At 41.4% G+C, this 25,909-nt stretch overlaps 1 protein-coding gene across 11 annotated transcripts in view; it reads left to right on the top strand.

Moving 5' to 3' along the window:
- DGKI (diacylglycerol kinase iota) overlaps positions 1-25,909 on the top strand; it is a 466,380-nt gene that overhangs the window by 286,900 nt on the left and 153,571 nt on the right. For 8 of the 11 annotated variants that reach the window (XM_073621819.1, XM_073621822.1, XM_073621821.1 and 5 more), the window contains 6 exons: positions 2,251-2,306; positions 3,441-3,503; positions 5,987-6,060; positions 6,267-6,378; positions 15,698-15,897; positions 24,649-24,711. In XM_073621819.1, coding sequence (XP_073477920.1) covers positions 2,251-2,306; positions 3,441-3,503; positions 5,987-6,060; positions 6,267-6,378; positions 15,698-15,897; positions 24,649-24,711 — 568 coding nt within the window. The remainder of the gene's footprint in view (positions 1-2,250; positions 2,307-3,440; positions 3,504-5,986; positions 6,061-6,266; positions 6,379-15,697; positions 15,898-24,648; positions 24,712-25,909) is intronic. The other 3 variants (XM_073621817.1, XM_073621816.1, XM_073621815.1) reach the window with 1 other exon arrangement.

The following is a 25,909-nucleotide window of genomic DNA, read 5'->3' as shown; positions in this document are numbered from 1 at the left end:
ATGAGGCAAAGCTTCACTTTGCAAAGAATAACCAATCACATGCAAGGAAGATAAAAAAACAGCATTTTTGCTTGCACATGATTGGATGGTGGAAGTCAGCAGAGCTTCTGCTCATTTGCTAAGCTGTGGAGCAACTGCTCTTGCAGAATGCAACTGCACTTTTGCAAAGCGCACAGTCTATTTGCCTTTAGTTAATCAACCCCTGTATATATTATCTTTATTTTCTGTGTTCATTACTCAAATCATGTGTTCACTTTCCAATCCAGTTTATCGCTATGTTGTCTTTATTAGAAGCAGAGGAAATGTGTTACATTTGTGTGCAATGGAGTGAAACTTGAGCTTTTTAAGTGCGTAATATAGAAAACGTTGGATGCTCGCCTCATTACCCACAATGACGGAGGCTGGTACCCCCATATTAAAGGATACAGCTGAAGTAGCTCATCTACTTATCACACATAGACTGTTTTATAGTTTTTTTAATGACGCCCGTGAGACAAATTCTCTGTGACTTCCCCATCGCTGTGATGTTGTGTGACATATGTTTTGGCTTCTCACCCAGAGAAAACAGAATGGGGCTGTAGGCAAGTCAGCAGCTACCCCTCTCCATCCATTAAATCAACACTAAAAAGTTTTGCCATAGGTGCACTAACTGCTCCACTAACATTGTCTGTACTGGCATGGTCCACCACATCAGAAATCAAATGCCTTACAAGTGTATCCTCCATTGTGAAGTGACAAGCAGGTATCAACTTTAACCAATTCTGCTATTTTCCTGTTTTTTTTTGGAAGGATGATAAGGTTGCAACTAAGACCCCTGGACATCCACTGGGCCTTAGGCTCCTGTCTACGTTGCATTGCGAATAATTTGACTCTCTTCTCACCCACACTGTTGTTTAATATATCATTAACATGACAAAAACAAGTCAAACATTAATAATGTCATTGACATGCATGCTGTATGGCTCTGAATTTCAGCCTGGCAGATCATGTGTAGTGGCTCATGCTCTACCTCTCTCTCTCTTCAAATGGGGGAACTCTGGGGGCTTGGTGGAAACACCCTAACTCAAACATTTGACCATATAGTATAGCTCAAGGGGTCTTCTTTTCTACATTGGGTAATTTTAGTGATGTTTCTAGTGTTTTGGCACTGCAGGGCCTCAATATGGAGCTAAAATTCATGCTATGGTTTAACTTCCCCTGAAACCAATATCTAATCTATAGTGGGCCTTACTAGATTATTATTATTATACAGATTTTATATAGCGACAACAGTTTGCACAGCGCTTAACAAAATAAAGGCAGACATTACAGTTACATTTCAATTTAATACAAGAGGAATCAGAGGGCCCTGCTCATTAGAGCTTACAATCTAAAAAGGAAGGGTCAATTGATACAAAAGGAAATAGCTGTGGGGGATGAGCTGATGAAGAAAGTAAAACAGTGTTAGAAGCAGGATAGGCTTCTTTAAAGAGAAGGGTTTTCAGGGATCGTCTAAAGATGGATAGCTTAGGGGACAGTCAGACAAATTGGGGTAGAGAGTTCCAAAGGATGGGAGAAGCTCTGGAGAAATCCTGGAAGCGAGCATGGGAGGAGGTGACAAGGGAGCTAGAGAGCAGGAGGTCTTCGGAGAACCGAAGAGAGCAGCTTGGTTGGTATTTTGGGACTGGGTTAGTGATGTAGCTGGGGGCAGAGTTATGGATGGCTTTGTAAATTATTGTTAGTACTTTGAATTTTATTCGTTGGGTGAGTGGAAGATGCTCTACAACCTTTCTATTTATCCAAAAAATGGTATCATTTTAAATGTAAACCTCTGCTTTCATATGTTAATGTATTTGAGTGTCTGCTGTTGTAAATGGTGTGCAATTTGCAGAATTAATAATGCTCTAATTGCTATAAAACGTAAAAATGTAATTGTGGCTGATTATTTTAAGACAAAGAGACATTGCGCTGGATAATAAATTTACAGCTAAATGTTATTTTTTTTAATGTATGCAAGCAAAATAATGTCAAATTGGTCCTCAGAAAAATAGTGTAATGGTTTTGTTAATAGAACACAAAGTGGTTAAAAAGTTATAAGCATTTAAATATATGTACTCAAAACTGACAAATTTGCTCTTGTTTGGTTACAATGAAATAGCTAAAGACCCCCTGTGATCACCCTTTACTACAGCTTGGCTTTGTGACTAGTAGGATTTGAGTTACCATTAGTGGTAGTACCTATGTGACCTCTTCCTCCTTTTCTTCTCGCAGAAGCAAATCCCGAAAAATTCAACAGTCGTTTTCGTAACAAGATGTTCTATGCAGGGGTAAGTGTACAGTGTACACCAATCTTGAATATGTGCGATAGGCTAACAGCGTCATCATTTTTGATATTGTAGAAAAAAACAAAAATGGTTCTTTACTGTTTGAACAAAAATGTTAGTCATTTTTTTTTAACCTGCATTTAGGTTTTTAAGTCATACTAGGCCTTTTGCATCACATATCTGAAGAGAAAGTATTATGCCCCGTACACGCGGTCGGATTTTCCGATGGAAAATGTCCGATCGGAGCGTGTTGTCGGAAATTCCGATCGTGTGTGGGCTCCATCGGACATTTTCCATCTGATTTTCCGACACACAAAGTTGGAGAGCAGGAGATAAAATTTTCCGACAACAAAATCCGTTGTCGGAAATTCCGATCGTGTGTACACAAATCCGACGGACAAAGTGCCACGCATGCTCAGAATAAATAAAGAGATGAGAGCTATTGGCCACTGCCCCATTTATAGTCCCGACGTACGTGTTTTACGTCACCGCGTTCAGAACGATCGGATTTTCCGACAACTTTGTGTGACCGTGTGTATGCAAGACAAGTTTGATCCAACATCCGTCGGAAAAAATCCTAGGATTTTGTTGTCGGCATGTCCGAACAAAGTCCGACCGTGTGTACGCCCTATTAATGTTTTCTAAAGCAGCCAAATGCAAATTGCACAAAATAAAAGGGAAAATCCAGTTGGGACCCATGGGGAAACACAGACACTTTGATGTATCATGATCATTGAGGTGGGAAAAAAGTCTACTGACTAAAAGAGCTGAGATTGGAGCCAATGGAGACAACCAGTGATCAGTCTACAAAATCTGCTTTCAAATGTTCAAAACCAATTTTTTGGACCAAGAGGAATGCTTGTAAGGAAGACAAATTTACTGTTCATTTACCCTCGTAGGAACCCTGGAGGTCCCTTCTTGAAAACATAAAGTAAAATACAATATATACTGTAGGGTTGACTTACTAAAGCTGGAGAGTGCAAAATCTGGTGCAGCTGTGCATGGTAGCCAAATCAGCTTCTAACTTCAACTTCTTCAATTAAACTTTTACTAAAACTGGAGAGTGCAAACAGACAATCCATGTACCTTTTGTCTTTGTCAACAACTAAGCTCTTTCCCTGTTCTGTTTTTCTACAGGCAGCATTCTCAGACTTCCTACAGAGGAGCTCTAGAGATTTAGCCAAACATGTTAAAGTTGTGGTGAGTACTCATTCAAACTCTCAATTAACACTATATTTCTCTTCTAAAACATACGTTCCGTGGGGATGTTTGCTTGTGTTTTTTGATTGACTATTTAGATTAAATGTATATTCTCACCTCACAGTTAAAGCAGTATTAGCCTAGGTTCACACTGAGCTGCGGGAATGAAGCCGTGCGAGTTCAGTTGAACATGATTTCACTCCTGCATGTCAGTCCCGATTTCAGCGGCGATTTCACAGACATCTGTGCGGGTCTCTACACAGATGTCGATGGAAATCTCAAGCTGAAATCGCAAAAAGTAGTACAGAAGCTACTTTTTGAAATCAGTGCGGTGCCGCAAATGCATCGTCGCACCGATTAGGACGGTGCTATTGCCGGCAATTGCCGCCGATTTGACATGCGATTTGATATGTCAAATTTCACCAGTGTGAACCAGGGTTAAAACCCAAAAACAAGAATTTATTATTTTACAGCTCACCGTTTGTTAAATGTGGTGACTGTATGTGTGGGTCTTTTTATGCATTTTTATTTTATTTTACCTGGGAATCCGGTCAGTAATACACTTCCTGTTTTAGGGTGCCTCCACTCCACTGGAGGAGCAACGAAGACACCTTTGAACAGCAGCATTGTCAATCTGGGAGAGGGCATTTAGAAGGACTTGGTTAACAAATTAAAGCTGAACTCCGCCTAACATTTTTTAATTATTTTTTTTAAGTATTTTTTTCAGTGCTCTGCGACCCGAGCCCACTCTTTTTTGAAGCCAATTAAAGTCTCAGGCTCAAAAAACCCTCCAAAAAACAAAAACATTAGAATCCATGTGTCCGGCGCCCTGCAGGTAGATTAGGAGCCAGGCACCTGGATTAGGGGGGTGGTGCCCCTGTGCCCTGTGTGGATGGGCTGCCACTGGTGTCAACATTCATAGTCACCCTGTCACCTTAGGACAGGAAGTGTATTAGGACTATATAATAACTCCCCCCCTTCATCTCCTTAAAGAGGAGATTCCAGCAGAAGTGGGAGCGGGTACCTGCTCCCTCCCACAAAAAATAAACCTCCAATCAATATTGTTGGAGGGGAGGGATTCTTAAAAGCAGAACATCCTGTTTAGGGTGAAGAATAAATGGTAGGCTCCACGCTCAGGACAGTACAGGTTGCAGCCCCCCCTGTAGGTTCCCAAGGGAACTTAGGATAAATAGAAATGTAGAAATGGGGTGGTTGGCGCTACCCTCAAATAATATGTACGTATACCAACAGGGTATGTGATCAGAAAAGAAAAGGAAAAAACTGTATATAATGTGCAAATATGTATTTGCACATTATATACAGTTTTTTCCTTTTCTTTTCTGATCACATACCCTGTTGGTATACGTACATATTATTTGAGGGTAGCGCCAACCACCCCATTTCTACATTTCTGTTTAGGGGGAAGATTTACTTTAACATAGGCAGAAATATTGTAGATCGCAGAGATAGCTGGAAAATCTCACAATATTTCTAGCAGGAGCATAACCAAACACTTTCATTGATATACTTAACAGACCAAAAGGCTTCAAATTGAAGAAGATCTTTGTTAGGGTTTACATACAGTACATGCACTACTAAACTAAAAAAGAAGTCTTGACATAAACTTTAACTGGTTGCTGATACTACAAATTAACAGGTGTTCTTTATTGTACAAGACTACTACAACTACATTTTTTAGGAGCATCACTCGTGAGTAGAGGTGAGCCTGGATGTCCTCCAAACTCATCTCTATGTAAACATGAAAGTTGCACTATATTCTAGCCGATCAGGGGCATGTTGACCCAAAGCACACATAAACAAAGGGGTGGGATGCTGTCAACATCAGTCCCTTATATGGACACTTGCCCATATTTAGTTATTGACAATGCTTTCCTAAAAATACAGCAACAATCTCTAACCTGCTGAGGATGCTCTCTCGGACCCTGTGAATAATATAGTTTGAAGCACCCTGTTTTACAACCACTTTCTTTTGGTTTTAAAAAGTTTGCAATCCTCAAAGGAGAGAGCATATGCCAATTTTCTCTTTATATTCTAATTTTCTCTGCTCCATTGGTCACAACAAAGCTGTTTCCCCAAAAAAACAATCTAAAGCCTAACACAAGTTAATCAAGTTCTGCAAAGAACATGATGAAAAATATTGAATTTGCAGACAAAGTAGAAAAATGCTGATCAGCGGTGCAGGATCGCTACAAAAAGAATATAATGAAACTGAGCAATTATGTGCATATCTTACCTAGAATAGTGTTACTGCTGGCAGTGAAGCGGACCTGTCATCCACACATGCCGGAGGTAGCTTTTTTTTTTTTTTAATAATATTTGTATTTTCTCTGTGGGTTTACCATTAAAATGATGTACTCAACATATTTGTAACACTACTCACATCAAAAATAAATGAAAAGAGTCAGATATTGAAAAGCTCATTAAATACTTACTGATATGTTTTTTTTGTCTCCGTATTGCAGTGTGATGGGACGGACCTCACACCTAAGATCCAAGAGCTGAAGTTTCAGTGTATTGTCTTCTTAAATATTCCCAGGTGAGCTATAAGACTCTGAAGTGATAAAAAAAATCCTTGGCCCCATCTTTCTTTTCTTCTCTTTTCTTTCTTTTCACATCACTCTCCTTGCTCTGTATTGCAGGGGTGACATATTCAGTTACAGTAACAAAGATATATTTATACAAGGTACATTGTAACTCAACACAACAAGTTCTCCTTTCTTACACTTCTCTCCCATTTTGCAGGTATTGTGCTGGCACAATGCCCTGGGGAAATCCTGGTGACCATAGAGACTTTGAACCTCAGCGCCATGACGATGGCTACATCGAAGTCATTGGCTTCACTATGGCATCCTTGGTAAGAAAAGTGGACTTTGGTCCAAAGGAGAAATGTTGTTTTAAAATCACTGTTGGAATTAGTGATTACCGAATACCGGAATAAGCGATTACTGAATTGGCGAATACATTCTTTTTTCCTTGCATGAAGAGAGCACTCATTTGCAGTTCAGAAAATTTTTCAAAACAAGACAGGTTGACTTTTTTCCAGCATGCAACTACTCATTTATGCCTGTAGGTGGCACTGCAGAACCTGAAATTTGTGAAAAACAAGAACTGCATGGTGTCTGCCGTCTGACATATAACAGTTGCATGGATTCCATGGGGGTTTTTTTTGTTTTGTTTTGTTTTTTAGAAGCATGTGATTAGAGTCTGAGGCTCTAATTGGCTTCAAAAAAGGGTGGGCTCAGGGCACAGAGTACTGCACCCCGAGCCCACCCAGTTGTGTGACAATAGCGAATTAATATTCGCTATTGTCTTCCTGATTCTCCTCCCAGGCCAATCTGGAAGCAGGTCCTGAGACCCGTCACCCGATTGGCCGAGAGGAGAATAGATTCTATTGGCTGTCAAGGAGGAGGAGGGAGGAGACACAGGGGAAGCCACCAAAGCCGAGGAGGAGACGCAGGGTAAAGCCGCTGCCCGTGGGGCTGGTGACCGACTGGGGGAGATTGTTTACTGCCCCCCTCCAAAAAATATACCACCAGCCACCACTGTTGTCTGCAGTTATTTTTCTGATATTTTACAAAGGTCCCATACAATTGGGCTACCATTCAGACTTTATGTAGCCAGGTTGTATGCAGTATATAATTTAACAACTATGACCTCTTGGCAACAAGGGGCATATTTATAAAGCAGTGAATCTGGTGTTCATTAAACATTTACTGCAGATGGATCGTCTATGTGCATGTGTTGTAAATTATACTGATTTGCCACAAGAGAATGTGCGGTGAAAGTCATGTTCCCTGCTTTACAAATAGACCCCAAGTATTCAGCACAATGCAAACTCACCCATTCAGTATTTTGTCATGGGATAGGAGACTTGTACTTGAAGAATGGAAACCTGTGAAACATTAGGTTTTAAAAAAAACATTATTTTTAGGTAAGATGATATCTCTTATTATTGTATACTAGTAGATACAGAGCCATTATTCTATTGAAAGATAAATGTTTCTTTAAAGTGGAGTTCCAGGCTGACAACATTATTTTTAGCAGCTACAAATACTGTAGCTGCTAACTTTTAATATAAGGACACTTACCTATCCAGGAATCCCAAAATTTTGGCACCCCAAGTCGATTTGTCTATTGGCTTCAGGTGCAGGCGCCGGCATTGCATATAAGGGTAACCAGCAGTGAAGCCTTCAGGCTTCACAGTCAGTTTCCTACTGCGCATGCGCAAGTCGGGCTGTGCATTCTAAATGGACCCGCCGTCTTCTGGGACACGCACTGGTCCCAGAAAGCAGTGGGGGGGGGGGGTAGGAGGAGGGGCCGGACATGATGTAAATCACCGTGCGGCAATCTTATCAGGAAGTAGTAGCGGGTACTTGTCAAAATAGGGTACCCGCTCCCCCCCCCAAAAAGTGTCAAATATGACAGTGGAGGGGGGGAGGGTGCGAACAAGCTGAGCTTCCCCCTTTTGCGTGGAGCTCCACTTTAAGGCCTCACTGGCACTCCTGCATTTTTTTAAACGCAGGAGAAGTTCTCTTAAAGTTCACTTTAAAGCTTCCCAGATCACTTTTCCCTTTGTTTTGATGTTCTCTCTTAAAGACATTTATATGTGTTTATACACGTTCACATGCATTTACATGCATTTAGAGTTCCTAATCAGATTATGAACAAATAGAACTTCTCTAAATGCAGTTAAACTGATTGCACCTGAATGCAGGTAAACACTCAGTGTGAATGGCACCATTGAAAAATCATTACCTGCATTTATATGCAATTAGAAGCGTCCTGTAAATGCATATATAGTAAATGCAGATTTGATACTGCCAGTGTGAATGAGGCCTTAGAAGTAAAACTTGTTAAATGTTGTTATTCTCAGCTTGACTGTTTAACCTAGACAGTGGTTGGGGTGGTTTCCTGTCTGTATTCTGTGGCATTATTTATGATGTAAACCATTGTGAAATATTACAGAATACTGAATATCGCTGTGACATATAGTAGCCATTAGCCAATAGTATTTTTTTCTTGTTTCAGAGAAGTATTGAACTTAGTGAACTTAGAAAATTTGTGGTAAAAAATAAGAGAGGTCACATCTTGCTATCAGTTGCTGTGTTTACAGAGCCCTTCATGTAAAGAATAAGGATGAGCCCCAGCGTGTTCGCATACTCCACTTCCTGGCGGGCTCGGCACGGCGCTGCGCTGATCACAAGCAGTGATTTCCCGATCTCTGCAGCCGCACATCGGGAAAATGTCTCACTGCCTGTGATTAGCGCAGCGCCGCGCCGACTTCCTGGCGGGCTCGGCATGTGGAGTGTGCGAATACGCCGGAGATCATCCTTAGTAAAGAATAAAAAACTGTATAATTAATAATTATATTTTAGCCAGTCTCTCCACTCTACCCTACCGTCCTTCCGCTTTTCCTTCCTTTTATCTCTTACTTCTTTCTTCTTCAGTTGCTTTTTCTACCCTTCTTTCCCTCCTCTAGCTTACATTCTTCTTTCTGTCCCTTCCTTTTTCTTTTCAAAATGTACATTAATACCACGGTTCATGAACTTGATTCATGAAAAACGACTCTGGCCGCAAACCGAATTGGTTGCGATTCAAGGTAAATTTTCCCGTAGGGTTCAATGTAAATCAGGTTAATCCGTTCTGTTTTTTTGTTTTTGAACCACAAAAATATGAAACAAAGTACAGTACAGTATGAAGAGAGAGAACACTAACACATTCTTGTCACCTGCGTTACCGCTGTGCACTTTCTTTTCAACAACATGCTTGCACTGAACAGTCTTGTTACCTTCATTACTGCTCCGTACTTTCTTCTTATCACCATGCTTGCTCTGAATTTTCTTTGGAACCATACTGGATGTCTGGTACCAGGGCCGTAGATAATTTTTTTGTTCTGGGCAGGTTCAGCAGCAGGTATTAAGTAAATGTCTTTTTAACTAAAACAAATTGCGCTTAATTCATAAAGAGTGGGAAAAGGAAAAACTATGTGTTGCTCATAGTAAGCAATCACATTCTTAATTCTATTTTCTCAGATCCTATTGAAAATGTAACCTGATTTCAGTTTTGCCTTCTTCTAGTTTTTTTATGAACATTGCCCAGTGAGGTTGGCCATTGTCCAGTCTAAAGCTTGGTACTGGCTAAACAAAAAAAAGCCTGACAGATCTCCCCCACTGTGCTATTGTGTTCTGACAGGGGGATGGTCCCCACACCAGAACACAGCGGTCAGTGCTCTCAGCCATTGGAATGCCTATCACAGGGTGGTGCACTGTAACAGCCAAAATGACTGCATACCTCCCAACATTTTGAGATAGGAATGAGGGACACCTACTAGCAAATGTATGTAGTCATAGGGCATGCCCCCTGCCACACCCCCTTAAAGGAGAATTAATTAAAAAAAAAAAGGTTAATTAAATCTACAAGGGCTTTTTTTTACCACTACTATTCCTTTATATTGGCTTTTAAAATTTACAAATGCAGCCATTTAGAATTTAGATGAAAAGTTTAGCACTGGTAAACACTTTTTGATAGATAAAAAGAGCATTTTATATACAACTATATAGATCAGACCAAAATGATGGACAAATGAGGAGAAAAGAGGGACATTGCATCAAATCAGGGACAGTCCCTCCAAATCAGGGACAGTTGGGAGCTATGTTACTGGGCAGGTGCAAAGGGCACCATCTTGTGAGTCCATACATACAGAACATACCTCTAAACTTTCGAACTTGAGAATGAGGGACATGACAGGGAGACATTGACCTGTGGCGCGCGTGGGTGTGGTCAAACATGATAGTGGGAGGGGCTTAAGGTCCATGGTTAAACAAAACCTGGGTTTCCTTGCACCTATAAATTATGCTGAGGCTGAGTCTTCCATATTGCTGTTGTGTTAGCCTGTTAGGCCCTGACTGTTCACATGTAGTGATTTGGGATTGTGGGCAGAATTGGCGTGACTCCCCCAAACCCCCCCCCTTATCTATGACCCTGTCCGGTACAGTACAGTATGTGATAAAAAGCACACAAACAAGCTTTACAGCAAATGTGAACAGTGATGTACAGTACAGTACTGTACAGTATGTGCTAAAAAGCACACCAAAAAGCTTCTCATGATCACGATCTCATCATGTTAGAGCAGGGAAGATGGCCACGGCTCGTGTTCGTGAACAGAAGCGGAGTTCGCTTAGAACAAATTTTTGTGAACTCTTCTGTTCACAAACCGAGTTGTTCGTGAACAGAATGCTTTCATTTTTTTACTTAAAATTATAAACATGTCATACTTACCTGCTCTGTGCAATGGTTTTGCACAGAGCAGTCCTGACCCTATTTTTCTGGGGCCCCCCTGCTTCTGGCTCCTCCTCTTTGGCAAATGCCCCCATAGAAAGCCGCTTTCTGTGGGAACTTGTGTGATCTTGATCCTAAACTGCCCTCTCACAGACAGCGTGGCTCGACCCCGCTCCTGCCCCCTCATCACAGAATTTAAAAAAGGCCTTGTGCGGAGGGGGGGAGCAGAGAGAGCTGCTGCTCTCGGGCACAGCGCTGGATCAAAATCAAGCTCAGGTAAGTACGGGGGGGGGGGGGAATCCTGTAGCACAGAAGGTTTTTTTACCTTAATGCTTACAATGCATTAAGGTTAAAAACCTTAAGGCTTTAGACCCATTTTAGGGATATTTTGATAGCTGTGTCCTTACCTGGCTTCTCTAAATAAATTTTAGAGCTGGCAAGTTACAAACACAGCGCATGACTTTGCCTGGATATTAATATATATTGATAAAGACATTTAACAAAAAATGGAATTTATTAAAGTAGAAAAGCATCTAGTTTGATAAATGAGATGTATTCAATTCGTTTTTACCCAAACAAATTATGCAGTACTTTTGAGAGTGTCTCCACCACAGACCCTCATGCAAGGTAGTTTTTGGTGCATTCTGATGAAATGGCCAATACATTTTTAGTAGGAGTAGACAAGAGCATCTAGAAGAAACTACACAAACTTGATGGGAATGTTCTATTCCAATACAGATTGTAAGCTCCTACTCTGAATGGTGGTTGGCAGGGGTAGGCAACCTTTTGAGCATAGCATGCCGAAAAATATTTTCAAAGAAATTAAGAGTGCCAGTTATATAAAAAAAAATGTCAACTTCACACTCTCAAGCGCCAAAAGTAATTTTTATAAAGTAAATGCTGTAAAAAGCTTAAATAGTACTAAGAAATGAACATTGAGCTTTCAAAGATCAATGGTAAGGGGTAAAGTAAAGGGTAACCTACCCTTGTTCTAGAACACGTGTGCTGCAAGGTATGCAGGGTAAGGCTGAAATGAATATGCCAGCCGAGGACTTCTGCGAAATATACAGCTGGAAATAAAGTGAGGTAATAGCAGTGATCCTACTAAAGTTCTCTCAGATTAGGCCCAGCTCCTGCACTTTCACACCTCAGTTCACCCCAATTCCTGCACCGTCACACCTCAGATCACACCAATTCCTGTACCATCACACCTCAGATCAACCCAATTCCTGCACCTTCACACTCCAGATCACCCCAATTCCTGTACCTTTACACCTTAGATCACCCCAATTCCTATACCTTCACACCTCAGATCACCCCAATTCCTGTACCTTCACACCCCAGATCACCCCAATTCCTGCACCTTCATACCTCAAATCACCACAATTCCTGCACCTTGACATCTTAGATCACCCCAATTTCTCCACCTTCACACCTCAGATCACACCAATTCCTGTGCCATCACACCTCAGATCAACCCAATTCCTGCACCTTCACACTCCAGATCACCCCAATTCCTGTACCTTTACACCTTAGATCACCCCAATTCCTACACCTTCACACCTCAGATCACCCCAATTCCTGTACCTTCACACCCCAGATCACCCCAATTCCTGCACCTTCATACCTCAAATCACCACAATTCCTGCACCTTGACATCTTAGATCACCCCAATTTCTCCACCTTCACACCTCAGATCACCTCAATTCCCGCACCTTCACACCTCAAATCACCCCAATTCCCGTATCTTCAAACCTCAGATCAGCTCCAATTCCTGCACCTTCACACCTCACAACAGCTCTAATTCCTGCACCTTCATATATCCGATTAGTCCTCGATTCCTCCTGCACCTTGACATCTCAGATCACCGCAGTTCCTGCACATTGACAGTTCAGATCATCCCAAATTACTGCACCTTACCTCCAATCAGTCCTCAATTCCTGCAACTTGACACCTCAGATCAGCCATACCTCCAATCAGTCCTCAATTCCTGCAACTTGACACCTCAGATCAGCCAAATTCCTGCACCTTCAAACCTCAAATCAACCCCAATTCCTGCACCTTCACATCTCAGACCAGTCATAATTCCTGCATCTTTACACCCCATAACCCGTACTTTCACACCTCAAATCAACTCCCACACCTTCACATCCCAGATCAGCTCAATTCAGATTCCTGAACTTTGACACCTTAGATCATCCCGGTTCCTGCACCTTCACAACTCAAATCACCTCAACTCCTGTACCTTCATACCTCAGATCACCGGAATTCCTGCACCTCCGCACCTCAGATCAGCCCAGTTCCTGCACCTTCACACCTCAGACCAGCCTAAATTCCTGCACCTTCACACCCCAGATCAGCCCCAATTACTGCACCTTCACACCTCAGATTATTGCATTTTCTGCACCTTCACACCTCGGATCACCCCAATTCCTGCACCTTGATATCTCAGATGCCTGTGATTCCTGCACCTTGACATCTCGGATCACCCTAATTCCCACACCTTCCTACCTCAGATTACTGCAATTTCTGCACCTTCACACCTCAGATTAGTCCCAGTTCCTCCACCTTTACACTCCAGATCACCCCAATACCTGCACCTTTACACCACAGATCACCCCAATTCCTGCACCTTCACACCCCAGATCACTGCAATTCCTGCACCTTTATACCTCAGATCTGCCCCAATTCCTGTACCTCAACATCTCCAATCACTGTACCCCCTATACACATCTGGACCACCAGTTCACCCCCTTTCTTATCTGCCTCGCCACTTTCCCCTCTTTCGCATCTGCCCCACTGCTGTACCCCCTGCTCATCTGCCCCACCACTGTTTTCCCCTTTTCATCTGCCCCACTGCTGTACCCCCATGCTCATCTGCTCCACTGCTGTACCCCCTTCTCTTCTGCCCCACTGCTGTACCCCTTTCTCATCTGCCCCACCACTGTACCCCACTGATGTATCCTACTTCTCCTCCGCCCCACTGGTGTACCTCCTTTCTCATTTGTCCCACCACTGCACCCCCCCTTCTCTTCTGCCCCACCGCTGCACCCCCTGCTGATTTTCTCTACTGTTGTTCCCCCCTGCTCTTCTGCCCCACCTCTTGTATCCCCCTTCTGATCTGCTCCACCACTGTACCTTCTGTTTATCTGCCCCACCACTGTACCCGGCACTGTACCTCTTGATCATCTGCCCACACTGCTGTACCCTAGTTCTTACTGTTCCAGGCACTGTACTTCTCCACTCATCTGTTCTGGGCACTGCACCCCCCGCTCATCAGTCTTGGGCACTGTACCTCCCGCTCATCTGTACCCGACACTGTACCTGCCGCTCATCTGTTCTGGGCAGTGCACCTCCCAGTCACTTCTACCCCGCAATGCACCTCCCAGTCGCTTGTATCTCGCACTGCATCTCCCGCTCATCTGTATCTGACACTAAGCCTCCTCTTCTTTTTTCCCGGCACTGTTTTCTCTGCTGTCACTTCCAGCTCTTCCTGGTGGGAGTTCATGTGGCTGTACGCTCTAGGGGCAAGAGCTGGATGTCTGCGGCAGAAATAAAGAGAAAAAAAAACTGGTGCAGCACTAGGTCAGTGGAACTGTCCAGGAAGCCAGCGTGCATCACTGAAAATGGCAGCATGTGCCTTCTCTGGCAAGCATGACGGGAGTTGCCAACCCCGGCTTATAGCTTATTATGGAGGGTTCAGACTACATCCAACTTTATTTAAAAAAAAGACTCCATACATCAAAGAACATTCTATCCATAAGTGGAAGGCATGTATATGGCATGTAGGCTTTATATAGGCTTAAAGTATCACATGACTGTGTAGCTCTATTTTGGGTGGGGGGGGGCCTAAGAGAAATGGTCGTTGCCAAACAGGATATTATGCTAAACCAGTAGGTAAATAAGACAACCAGAACCTTCTTCACTAAGTGGAAGAATGGGTTTGATAAAAAAGTTGACAGTGACTCCACCCAGGACAAGGCCTCTGTGAACAGAGGATTCCCTTCCTGGAAAATTAATCAGTCATCCAAACAAAGTAATTGGGAGCAAGAGAACTACTGCAACCTGAATATAACATTAACCATACGGATGCACAACAATATAGAAATAATATAAGTTTTATAAACATTGTAAAGAAGAGATTAATAAAAGTACATACATCCAATGTACAATCAGGTATTATCAGCAAAGGGCCCTATGGGAATGCTGTTGAAATTGCGCACATATATCAAGGTATATACAGTTGTTATTAGAGATACCTCCATATGAATGTTGCAGCAAAGTCTAGTTTCAGGGGCCCCTGAAGATGATGCGGTATCTGTCTTTGTGTCAGAGACCTGAAGTGGTCACAAGGGTATCCTCCAACTGTTGTCCGACTAGCCTGGAATAGAACTGTTCACCGGCAGGAACTGTGGTGTGGCACTGGAACTCAGAATCAACCCATCTACTCTGCACCTTAGTCCCTCCCTAGTAGTTTATAAAATAACAAGAGTGATATATAAACTCTGTTTCAATAAACAGGTTTACTTACTAATATACAGCAAAGTGGCTACACATACAGTACATACACTGGCACAGACTTAGCTATCTGGCACTGTGCATGTAAAATAGTAACAAAGACAGGTCAGAGATACTTTGTCAAAAAAAGATTTAGATATACACTCATCTGCAGTTAATCTATGAAATCATAAGAAAACTTGCATAATAGTCTCTTCTGGTCCAGGATTTAGCAGCATGGACAGAACATTTGTCTGAGACTTTCTCTCTCCACTTCCTTCTTCTGAGGTTTCAAAGCCAACAACCAGGGGCAGAAAGTGCAAACATTTACAGGCATTTACAAATTCAGACAGATCCCTGCAACTAATTCTCAATCTCTTTTTTTTTTATTATTCCAGGCTGCTCTCCAGGTAGGTGGCCATGGGGAGAGGCTTCACCAGTGCAGGGAAGTGACTTTGCTGACGTACAAGGCGATCCCCATGCAGGTTGATGGAGAACCATGCCGTCTTGCCCCCTCCCTCATCCGAATATCCTTAAGGAACCAAGCAAACATGGTACAGAAGAGCAAGAGAAGGACGTCAATGCCCCTACTTAATGAGTGAGTCACAGCGCTGCCTCTGGTAGCTCTTCAGAATGACATTGTGGGTTCTGCTGATTAAATTAAGGGAAATTAAGAAAAAGCAGGTTATTGGTTATGGTTATGCAATTATATATATATATATATATATATATATATATATATATATACTATATTGTCAGAAGTGTTTATCTGCAGGCTGAAGGCTTTCATTTTTGTCAATTAAGTCTTCAGCCTGGATATGATCAGTATATAAGAACTGACATAGAGACCATGTGATTGGAAACCACTCTGGTTTCCAATCCTCAGGGGGGACCCAACATTTTGTTTACAGTGCTCAGTACCTCAAGATAAAATGTATAAATCAGCCAGAGTGGTAATCTGAGTAGTCCTATGTTGTCTCTGGTCTCTAGCTAATAATCAAAAAGCACAACATTCTGTAATATATATATATATATATATATATATATATATATATATATATATATATATATATATATATACATACTATATTGTCTAAAGTATTGGGACACCTGCCTTTACACCTTTACATGCACATGAACTTTAATGGCATCCCAGTCTTAGTCCATAGGGTTTAATATTGAGTTAGCTCACCCTTTGCAGCTATAACAGCTTCAACACCTCTGGGAAGGCTGTCCACAAAGTTTAGGAGTGTTTCTATGGAAATGTTTGACCGTTTTTCCAGAAGCGCATTTGTAAGGTCAGGCACTGATGTTGGACAAGAAGGCCTGGCTTGCAGTCTCCAATATAATTCATCCCAAAGGTGTTGATGTCAGGACTCTGTGCAGGCCAATCAAGTTCCTCCACCCCAAACTCGCTCATCCATGTCTTTATGGACCTTGCTTTGTGCACTGGTCCAAATCATTTGGTGGAGGGGGGGGGGGGGGGTTATGGTGTTGGGTTGTTTTTCAGGGGTTGGGCTTGGCCCATTAGTTTCAGTGAAGGGAACTCTTAAGGCGACAGCATACCAAGACATTTTGGACAATTTCATGCTCCCACCTTTGTGGGAATAGTTTGGGGATGGCCCCTTCCTGTTCCAATGTGACTGTGCACCAGTGCACAAAGCAAGGTCCATAAAGACATGGATGAGCGAGTTTGGAGTGGAGGAACTTGACTGGCCTGCACAGAGTCCTGACATCAACACCTTTGGGATGAATTATATTGGAGACTGCAAGCCAGGCCTTCTTGTCCAACATCAGTGCCTGACCTTACAAATGCGCTTCTGGAAAAACGGTCAAACATTTCCATAGAAACACTCCTAAACTTTGTGGACAGCCTTCCCAGAGGTGTTGAAGCTGTTATAGCTGCAAAGGGTGAGCTAACTCAATATTAAACCCTATGGACTAAGACTGGGATGCCATTAAAGTTCATGTGCATGTAAAGGTGTAAAGGCAGGTGTCCCAATACTTTAGACAATATAGTATGTATATATATATATATATATATATATATATATATATATATATATATATATTACAGAATGTTGTGCTTTTTGATTATTAGCTAGAGACCAGAGACAACATAGGACTACTCAGATTACCACTCTGGCTGATTTATACATTTTATCTTGAGGTACTGAGCACTGTAAACAAAATGTTGGGTCCCCCCTGAGGATTGGAAACCAGAGTGGTTTCCAATCACATGGTCTCTATGTCAGTTCTTATATACTGATCATATCCAGGCTGAAGACTTAATTGACAAAAATGAAAGCCTTCAGCCTGCAGATAAACACTGTCACCTTCATGCTGCAGTGTTCATCTGCATTGCATTCTACACTTTCAGTACTACAAATAGAGACAATTGAGTACCGTCGATGATACTTTTTTTATTTGCACTAACATACAATGTTTCAGGACAAGCTTTCGGGGGAATGTCCCCTTCTTCAAGGTCCAAGCAGTACTGATTCACAAACGTTTTAGCATAATGTGAAAATGTTAAAACAGAAACAAACAAAACAAAACACAATCTCTGAGGGAAAGGAAAAAAAGAAAGAAAAACAAACACATGCAAATCAATGTATATGGCAATGGTAATAAAGCTGGCAGCAGAGTTGTGCAATAATCAGGTGCTATAATCAGGCCATAACCATCAAACCAGCAGATAAAGGGGGAGCAGTCGTTGTGATGGATACAGACAAATATATACTAGAGGGCCAAAGGCAGCTGGCAAATACTACTTACTACAAAAAACTGGATTATGATCCGACTCAGGATTTTACTAAGCAATTATAAGGTCTCATTACAACAATACCAAGCCACCTACATTCAGAACTTATCAATGCAATTCCAGATAATCCAGAAATTAGAGGCTTCTACATGCTGCCCAAGATTCACAAGCCAGGAAATCCAGGCAGACCCATTATAACAGGTATGAATACACTTACCGATCATATCTCAGGCCTTGTAGAAAGTATGTTAAAACCTTTAGTCATGAACACTGCGAGTTTCCTGCAAGACACCAATGATTTTCTGAACAAGCTTAATAGTATACAACAATAACCACCAAATACACTTCTAGTCACTATGGATGTAGAATCTCTGTACAGTAACATCCCTCACAAGGATGGGTTGGCGGCATATCACAGATTCTTATCATCCTCATCAAACCACAAATACACTGCTGAGGATGTTACACAGCTCATCAAACTTATTCTTACACACAACTACTTCACTTTCAACAAATACATCTATCTCCAGTGTATGGGTACTGCTATGGGAAGTAAAATGGCACCCCAATATGCAAACTTATTTATGGCTGACTTGGAGGACAAATTCCTGAGCAGCATACAACAAAAGCCATACAGATATTATCGCTATATTGATGATATCTTCATGATATAGACTGAAGGTGAAGAGAATCTCAAACAATTTTTCTCATTGATTAACACTTTTCACTCATCTATCAAACTAAAAATGGATTATTCGAACACACGTCAGCTTCCTAGACACTACAATATACATCAGGGATGACAAGCTTCACACTTCGATATACAGAAAACCAACTGACCAATGAAGCTATGTCTATAGTTCCAGTTTTCACCCCCAACACACTAAATGGGCCATCATACACAGCCAGGTCATCCGATACCACCGCATATGTTCAGACCCAGAAGACAGAGATAAACATCTCAGAACACTGGCAGACTCCTCCCATAAAAAAGGTTACAAAGACAAAACCATCAACAACAGCATAAACAAAGCCTTAAAACCCGAAGAGAAAATCTCCTCCAATACACATAGAAAAAAAACATGTAACCGAGTACCTCTAGTCACCACATAGAAGGGATCAAAAAGATAATCAAAGATTCACAACCCATTATAACATAGGATGAAACTCTGAAAGAAATATTCCAACAACCCCCAATATTGGCTTTCAGACAACCACCCAACCTCAGACATAAACTAATCAGCAGGAAACTTCACTTTGATTATGAAGTCACAAATAATGGAAGCAAACCCTGCAATAAAAAACGCTGCAAATTGTGCAACCAGATCAATCTTTCCAAAAGTGTCACATACACAAATGGGACCTTCAATATCATTGGATCATACAGCTGTACCTCCAGTAATGTTGTGTACCTCATCCAATGCAAACGGTATAGCAAAGGATCTTATGTTGGTAAAACAGGACAGAAGTTGCAAGCGAGGATGAATTTGCACAGAAATACCATCAAGGAACATAAAGAAGACAGTTTCTGCACACCTGTGGGACATCACTTCTCACAACTGGACCACACTATCGAAGACCTCAACGTTTTAGTTCTTAAAGGGAATTTCAGAACTATCCAGGAAAGGAAAACATTTGAACTAAGAATGATACTTTTTGACACAAAAAATAACGACCTGAATTTAGATATTGGTTTCCTTACCCAATATACTACAGTTTTACGACGCCCTCTGTAACTGTCCCCCCCCCCAGTCTTAGCTCTCCCTCTGTCTTATCTCACTAACTGCTGCTATCTTCATTACCATTGCCATATACATTGATTTGTATGTGTTTGTTTTTCTTTCTTATTTCCTTTCCCTCAAAGAAGGGGACATACCCTGAAAGCTTGTCCTGAAAAATTGTATGTTAGTGCAAATAAAAAAAGTATCACGGACAGTACTCAATTGTCTCTGTCACAATTGCACTAATACGGCTACAATCACCTCAAGTATTACTACAAATACTAATAAAACGGTTCAAAGATAAAGCAATGTACCACATATAAAACGTATTTGTGTGTATATATATATATATATATATATATATATATATATATATATATATATATATATATATATATATTCTAACAAAAGTGAGTACACCCCTTACATTTTTGTAAATATTTTATTATATCTTTTCATGTGACAACACTGAAGAGATGACACTTTGTTACAATGTAAAGTAGTGAGTGTACAGCTTGTATAAACAGTGTAAATTTGCTTTCCCCTCAAAATAACTAAACACACAGCCATTAATGTCTAAACAAAAGTAAGTACACCCCTATGTGAAAATATCCAAATTGGGCCCAAAGTTTCAATATTTTTTGTGGCCACCATTATTTTCAGCACTACCTTAACTCTCTTGGGCATGCAATTTGCCAGAGCTTCACAGGTTGCCAATGGAGTCAGCTTCCCCACCTCCATGACGACATCACAGAGCTGGTGGATGTTAGAGACATTGCGTTCCTCCACATTCTGTTTGAGGATACCCCACAGATGCTCAATAGGGTTTAGGTCTGGAGACATGCTTGGCCAGTCCATCACCTTTACTTTCAGCTTCTTTAGCAAGGCAGTGGTCATCTTGGAGGTGTGTTTGGGGTCGTTATCATGTTGGAATACTGCCCTGCGGCCCAGTCTCCAAAGGGAGGGGATCATGCTCTGCTTCAGTATGTCACAGTACATGTTGCCATTCATGGTTCCCTCAATGAACTGTAGCTCCCCAGTGCCGGCAGCACTCATGCAGCCCCAGACCATGACACTCCCACCACCATTGACTGTAGGCAAGACACACTTGTCTTTGTACTCCTCACCTGGTTGCTGCCAAACACGCTTGACACCATCTGAACCAAATAAGTTTATCTTGGTCTCATCAGACCACAGGACATGGTTCCAGTAATCCATGTACTTAGTCAGCTTATCTTCCGCAAACTGTTTGGGGGCTTTCTTGTGCATCATCTTTAGAAGAGGCTTTCTTCTGGGATGACAGCCATGCAGACCAATTTGATGCAGTGTGCGGCGTATGGTCTGAGCAACGACAGACTGACCCCCCCACCACTTCAACCTCTGCAACAAAGCTGGCAGCACTCTTATGTCTATTTCCCAAAGACAACCTCTGGATATGACGCTGAGCACGTGCACTCAACTTCTTTGGTCGACTATGGTGAGGCCTGTGCTTAGTGGAACCTGTCCCGTTAAACCGCTGTATGGTCTTGGCCACCGTGCTGCAGCTCAGTTTAAGGGTCTTGGCAATCTTCTTATAGCCTAGGCCATCCTTATGTAGAGCAACAATTCTTTTTTTCAGATTCTCAGAGAGTTCTTTGCCATGAGGTGCCATGTTGAACTTCCAGTGACCAGTATGAGAGGGTGAGAGCGATAACACCAAATTTAACACACCTGCTTCCCATTCACACCTGAGACCTTGTAACACTAATGAGTCACATGAAATCGGGGAGGGAAAATGGCTAATTGGCCCCAATTTGGACATTTTCACTTAGGGGTGTACTCACTTTTGTTGCCAGCAGGTTTAAACATTAATGGCTGTGTGTCGAGTTATTTTGAGGGGACAGCAAATTGACACTGTTATACAAGCTGTACACTCACTACTTTACATTGTAGTAAAGTTTCATTTCTCCAGTGTTGTCACATGAAAAGATATAATAAAATAATAAATAATTATTTAGGTGTGCAAATTAGCCTTAGTGTCAGTTTTTAAGTTAACTGACACATTCGGACCCTGACAAATTTGGCCTGGGCATCTAGGCATTGACAATGAAAAGGATTAATTGATGACAGACAGATAAACATATGAAAAGAAGCCAAAAGCTTCAACTGCTCATTCAAAAGGAAAATAGATAATATTAATATGCAATATAGACCTCCAATCATTGAGAAAACTCCCAGCGCAGTAATCAACAATCTTCACTGCCTGTCCTCTTCCTGTCTCTGGACTTCCAGCACTGCAATGAAAGAAAATATATTTTACTGTTTACATTGCCTCTAACATGATATGTGAATTGGGGAGAGTCTGATCAGGCACGGGATTCTCTCCCCCAATTCACAAATCTTGTTATAAGCTGTGTAATCAGTGAAAGAAGAACTTTTCTCAATGGAGGAGAGGGCAGGAGGGGGCATGTCCCAATTGGACCATCTGTACTGCCTGAAGGCCCAAAGCTGTTATTCAGAGTCAAAGACAGGAAGAGGACAGCCATCCCTACAAAAGATTTCTCCAGGATCCAGCTGCATGCATGACATATTTTATTACAGGTAAATAATATGACTATACCTGTGGATTTTTTTTTTTAGCTTTAAATTAAAACATATGTCAAATCAAAGTTCAAATAAACCAGAGTTATACTTTAAAGTAGAAAATTATTATATTATTGTGCAACTTTAATGCTGCGCAGTATTAGATCTACTACTGGTATATCTAAGTAACGTTGCATTTCACAATCAGTGAATTCTGGCCAATTGTTCCATTTTTCACGTACTCCTATACTGTTCACATTGACATCTAAATTGTTTACATATATTATTATTATTATTATTATATTATTATACAGGATTTATATAGCGCCAACAGTTTGCGCAGCGCTTTACAACATTCGGACAGACATACAATTACAATACAATATGGCACAGATTCTGTTTTTTTACTTGGATCGTACCTTGATGTCGCAATTTACCATCTGGGTACCAGTTGTCTGAACCACTTGATGGGTTTCTATTTAGGCCCAAATTTTCCTTAACAATTTATTCTGCAAATATAATGAAGCTGTTAATGAGATCTTCTATTTTCTAATTTGCTTTCATTTGGCAGAAAGATTTATGAGCCATTAAGAAGAATTAACATGTTATTTCAACTATCCTTCTCCAAAAAGTCAATGCACCCCATTTAATTAAGCTGAGAGACAGCAGATTGCTAGAGAACCTCAGTCATTCATTTATAAGATTTCATATTATGGGTTTTAATATAAAGGGCTGCTATAGACTTTCTACAAAATGTGTTTATTTTCTTAAAAAAAGCAAAGCCTATTTTTTTCAATCACAACATAAAAAACATAATATAATTTACTTACTGTCTGGTGGAATATTTTTGAAAGTTTAGAGACTTATACAATGTTGGTTATTGTTTTATACAGTTTACATTAGTGTTGCATCGATACCGGTATTGGTATCAGTGCCAGGACTAAGCATTTGCATGATACCAATTTGCATTTGCAAATGGTATCGGCGAGTACTTGAGAAAAAGTATCAGTACTAGTACTCGGTCTTAAAAAACTGGTATTGGTGTATCCCTAGTTTACATTATGTAAGATATTCAGTAGCTGGATTGCGCACCATCTGTTGCATCTCTCCAGGAGGCTGGATATTAAAGCTAAACTTCAGGCCAACAGCTAAATGAACAGATGAAATACCTTTAGGCCCCTTTCACACTGGGGCGGGGGGCGGTGCTGGCGGTAAAACGGCGCTATTTTTAGCGCTGCTTTACTGTCATTTTAACGGCGGTATTCGGCTGCTAGCGGGGGGTTTTACCCCCCCGCTAGCAGCCGAGAAAGGGTTAAAACCACCGCATAGCGCTGCTGCAGCAACACTTTGCCGGCAGTATAGCCGCGCTGCCCATTGTTTTCAATGATGCTGCTATCATTGCAATGATGCAATGATTTCAAAGATGCTGCTAGCAGGACTTTTTTTACCGTCCTGCCAGCGCACCGCTCCAGTGTGAAAGCCCTCGGGGCTTTCACACTGGAGACACAGCAGCGGCTCTTTCAGGGCACTTTGCAGGCGCTATTTTTAGCACTCTAGCGCCTGCAACGCGCCCCAGTATGAAAGGGGTCTTAAGGAAGCTGTTTTACCTTTCGAAGGGTTTGTTTTCTCTCATGAAGTTCACAAAGCTCTGCCACACAGAACAGCCGTGTCTGGCAGGGCATAAGACTTGATTTCTGTCTTCTGCAATTAATAACCCCTTTAGGTCTTGTCCCCCTACCCCATCATGTTAAAGGAGAAGCAGCACATTGATGAACTTATCTCCTTATTACTCTGCTTTTTCCCACAACATGTTACTTGTTGGCACAGCATAGCTAATTCGCTCCCAGTGCTGCTTCTCCAACTCAGTCTGAGCTCTGCTATACAGTAGACTGCAAGACGCTGATACCAGGTCAAATTTAGGTGCTTACTCTGCTTGCATAAAAACACATATTAAACAATGTATTAATGAATACAGATCTGCATTAATATGTGTCTTTTATATCTGTCTGGAGTTTAGCTTTAAAGAAATTGACTTCCTTTGCAAAGTGTAGCAAGACAGGTACACTCTAATAGTCTCCTCTGATAACAGTTAGTCATAACATAGACCTTAACTACATGCCTGTTCCTGCTGGGCTCTGTCCTGTATAACTGTGCATGCTGATCACTTCATCAGTTGTGTAACACACTCCTTTTGTCCCTGTTAAACTATTGTATGTCTGTCTCTCCCTCTCTCTCTATCATGCGCCCTCACCGCTGGCTTTCCCCTTGTCTGTTTGTGCTGGCTTTGTGCTGTCTTGCACAGCATCCATAAAGTGCCCACCGCCGACCACCGACGTGTCTCCGCTCCCCCAGACTCCTTCACTGTGTAAGTATGTCACTCTGCTTTGTCATTATCGATGGGTGCCTCGCGCTCCCCCACTTCCAGAGCACTGCCCACTCCTTGCTGTGACTCACTTGTTTTCTTGCTTACACCACATAGACTCATCATCACGGTGTCCCCACAAAGGGCCTTCTGTTCTTCCACTGTTATCTTCTCATGTTGCCTGCACAATTTGACAATATGCTTATTAAAGGGCCCTTTGACAAACTAGTTTGTATAAAAGTTACTCTTCTTAGGTAGAAAATAAGGTATGTGAAAGAAACAGGCATGTAGGTGCTAGAAGTATTGTGCATAAAGAGTACCTGTCAACCACGTTTTAATTTTTTAAAGTTAAAGTCCTGTTTGGCTGTAGGCTCCACAAGGTACCTGTTTGACATTGATGACAAAGGATGCTGTAATTATGGCAGTTAATTATAGTTAAGGTGCTGACATCCTTTTCTGAAAACAATGAAGAAAATGGGACTTTCTTGGCAGCACTCAAAACATACCAAAAATGGATATTTAAGCATCATATTCATTTGTTATTAACAGTCTGTTAAAATGAATTTGGACAATTGTCCGTGTTTTATAAAAGATATGTTTTATTAAATACAATAGGCAATCTAATTAATTGACCACCTAAAGAATAATAGGTAAACCACTTTGACATACAAGTTTGCCTTTTTTCACACTTGTAATATTATAATTCAATGCTTTTCGCGGAATAGCTCTGCTTCTTCAGAGCCAAGATGCAGTTTTCAAGCAGTTAGCAGTCAATGATCTTAATGCTCATTTAAAATAAATAGCACACAACATAATAGAAAAGATATATGAAATCAAAATATAACCATACTATAACAAGAATAATGATTTACAACACACATTAAAGTATTTACATTATACATACAAATTGTATCAAATACAGGGCTGGACTGGGACAAAAATGTGGCCCTGGACTTCATCCAGACCAGCCCACTTTAATTTTGCAAACACGCACAAAAACTGTATATAAACTATACACAATTGCGCAAAAAAAGGGTAGGGTAGTATACAGAGAGGCTAGGGCAGTATACAGAGAGGCTAGGTTAGTATACAGACAGGCTAGCGTCGTATACAGACAGGCTAGGGTTGTATACAGACAGGCTAGGGTAGTATATAGACAGGCTAGGGTAGTATATGGACAGGCTGGTGTAAAGGGGAACTC

The sequence above is a fragment of the Aquarana catesbeiana genome, linkage group LG03, assembly GCF_042186555.1.
Source record: "Aquarana catesbeiana isolate 2022-GZ linkage group LG03, ASM4218655v1, whole genome shotgun sequence".
Classification (NCBI taxonomy): Eukaryota; Metazoa; Chordata; class Amphibia; order Anura; family Ranidae; genus Aquarana; species Aquarana catesbeiana.
This window is presented reverse-complemented; position numbering and strand designations above follow the sequence as displayed.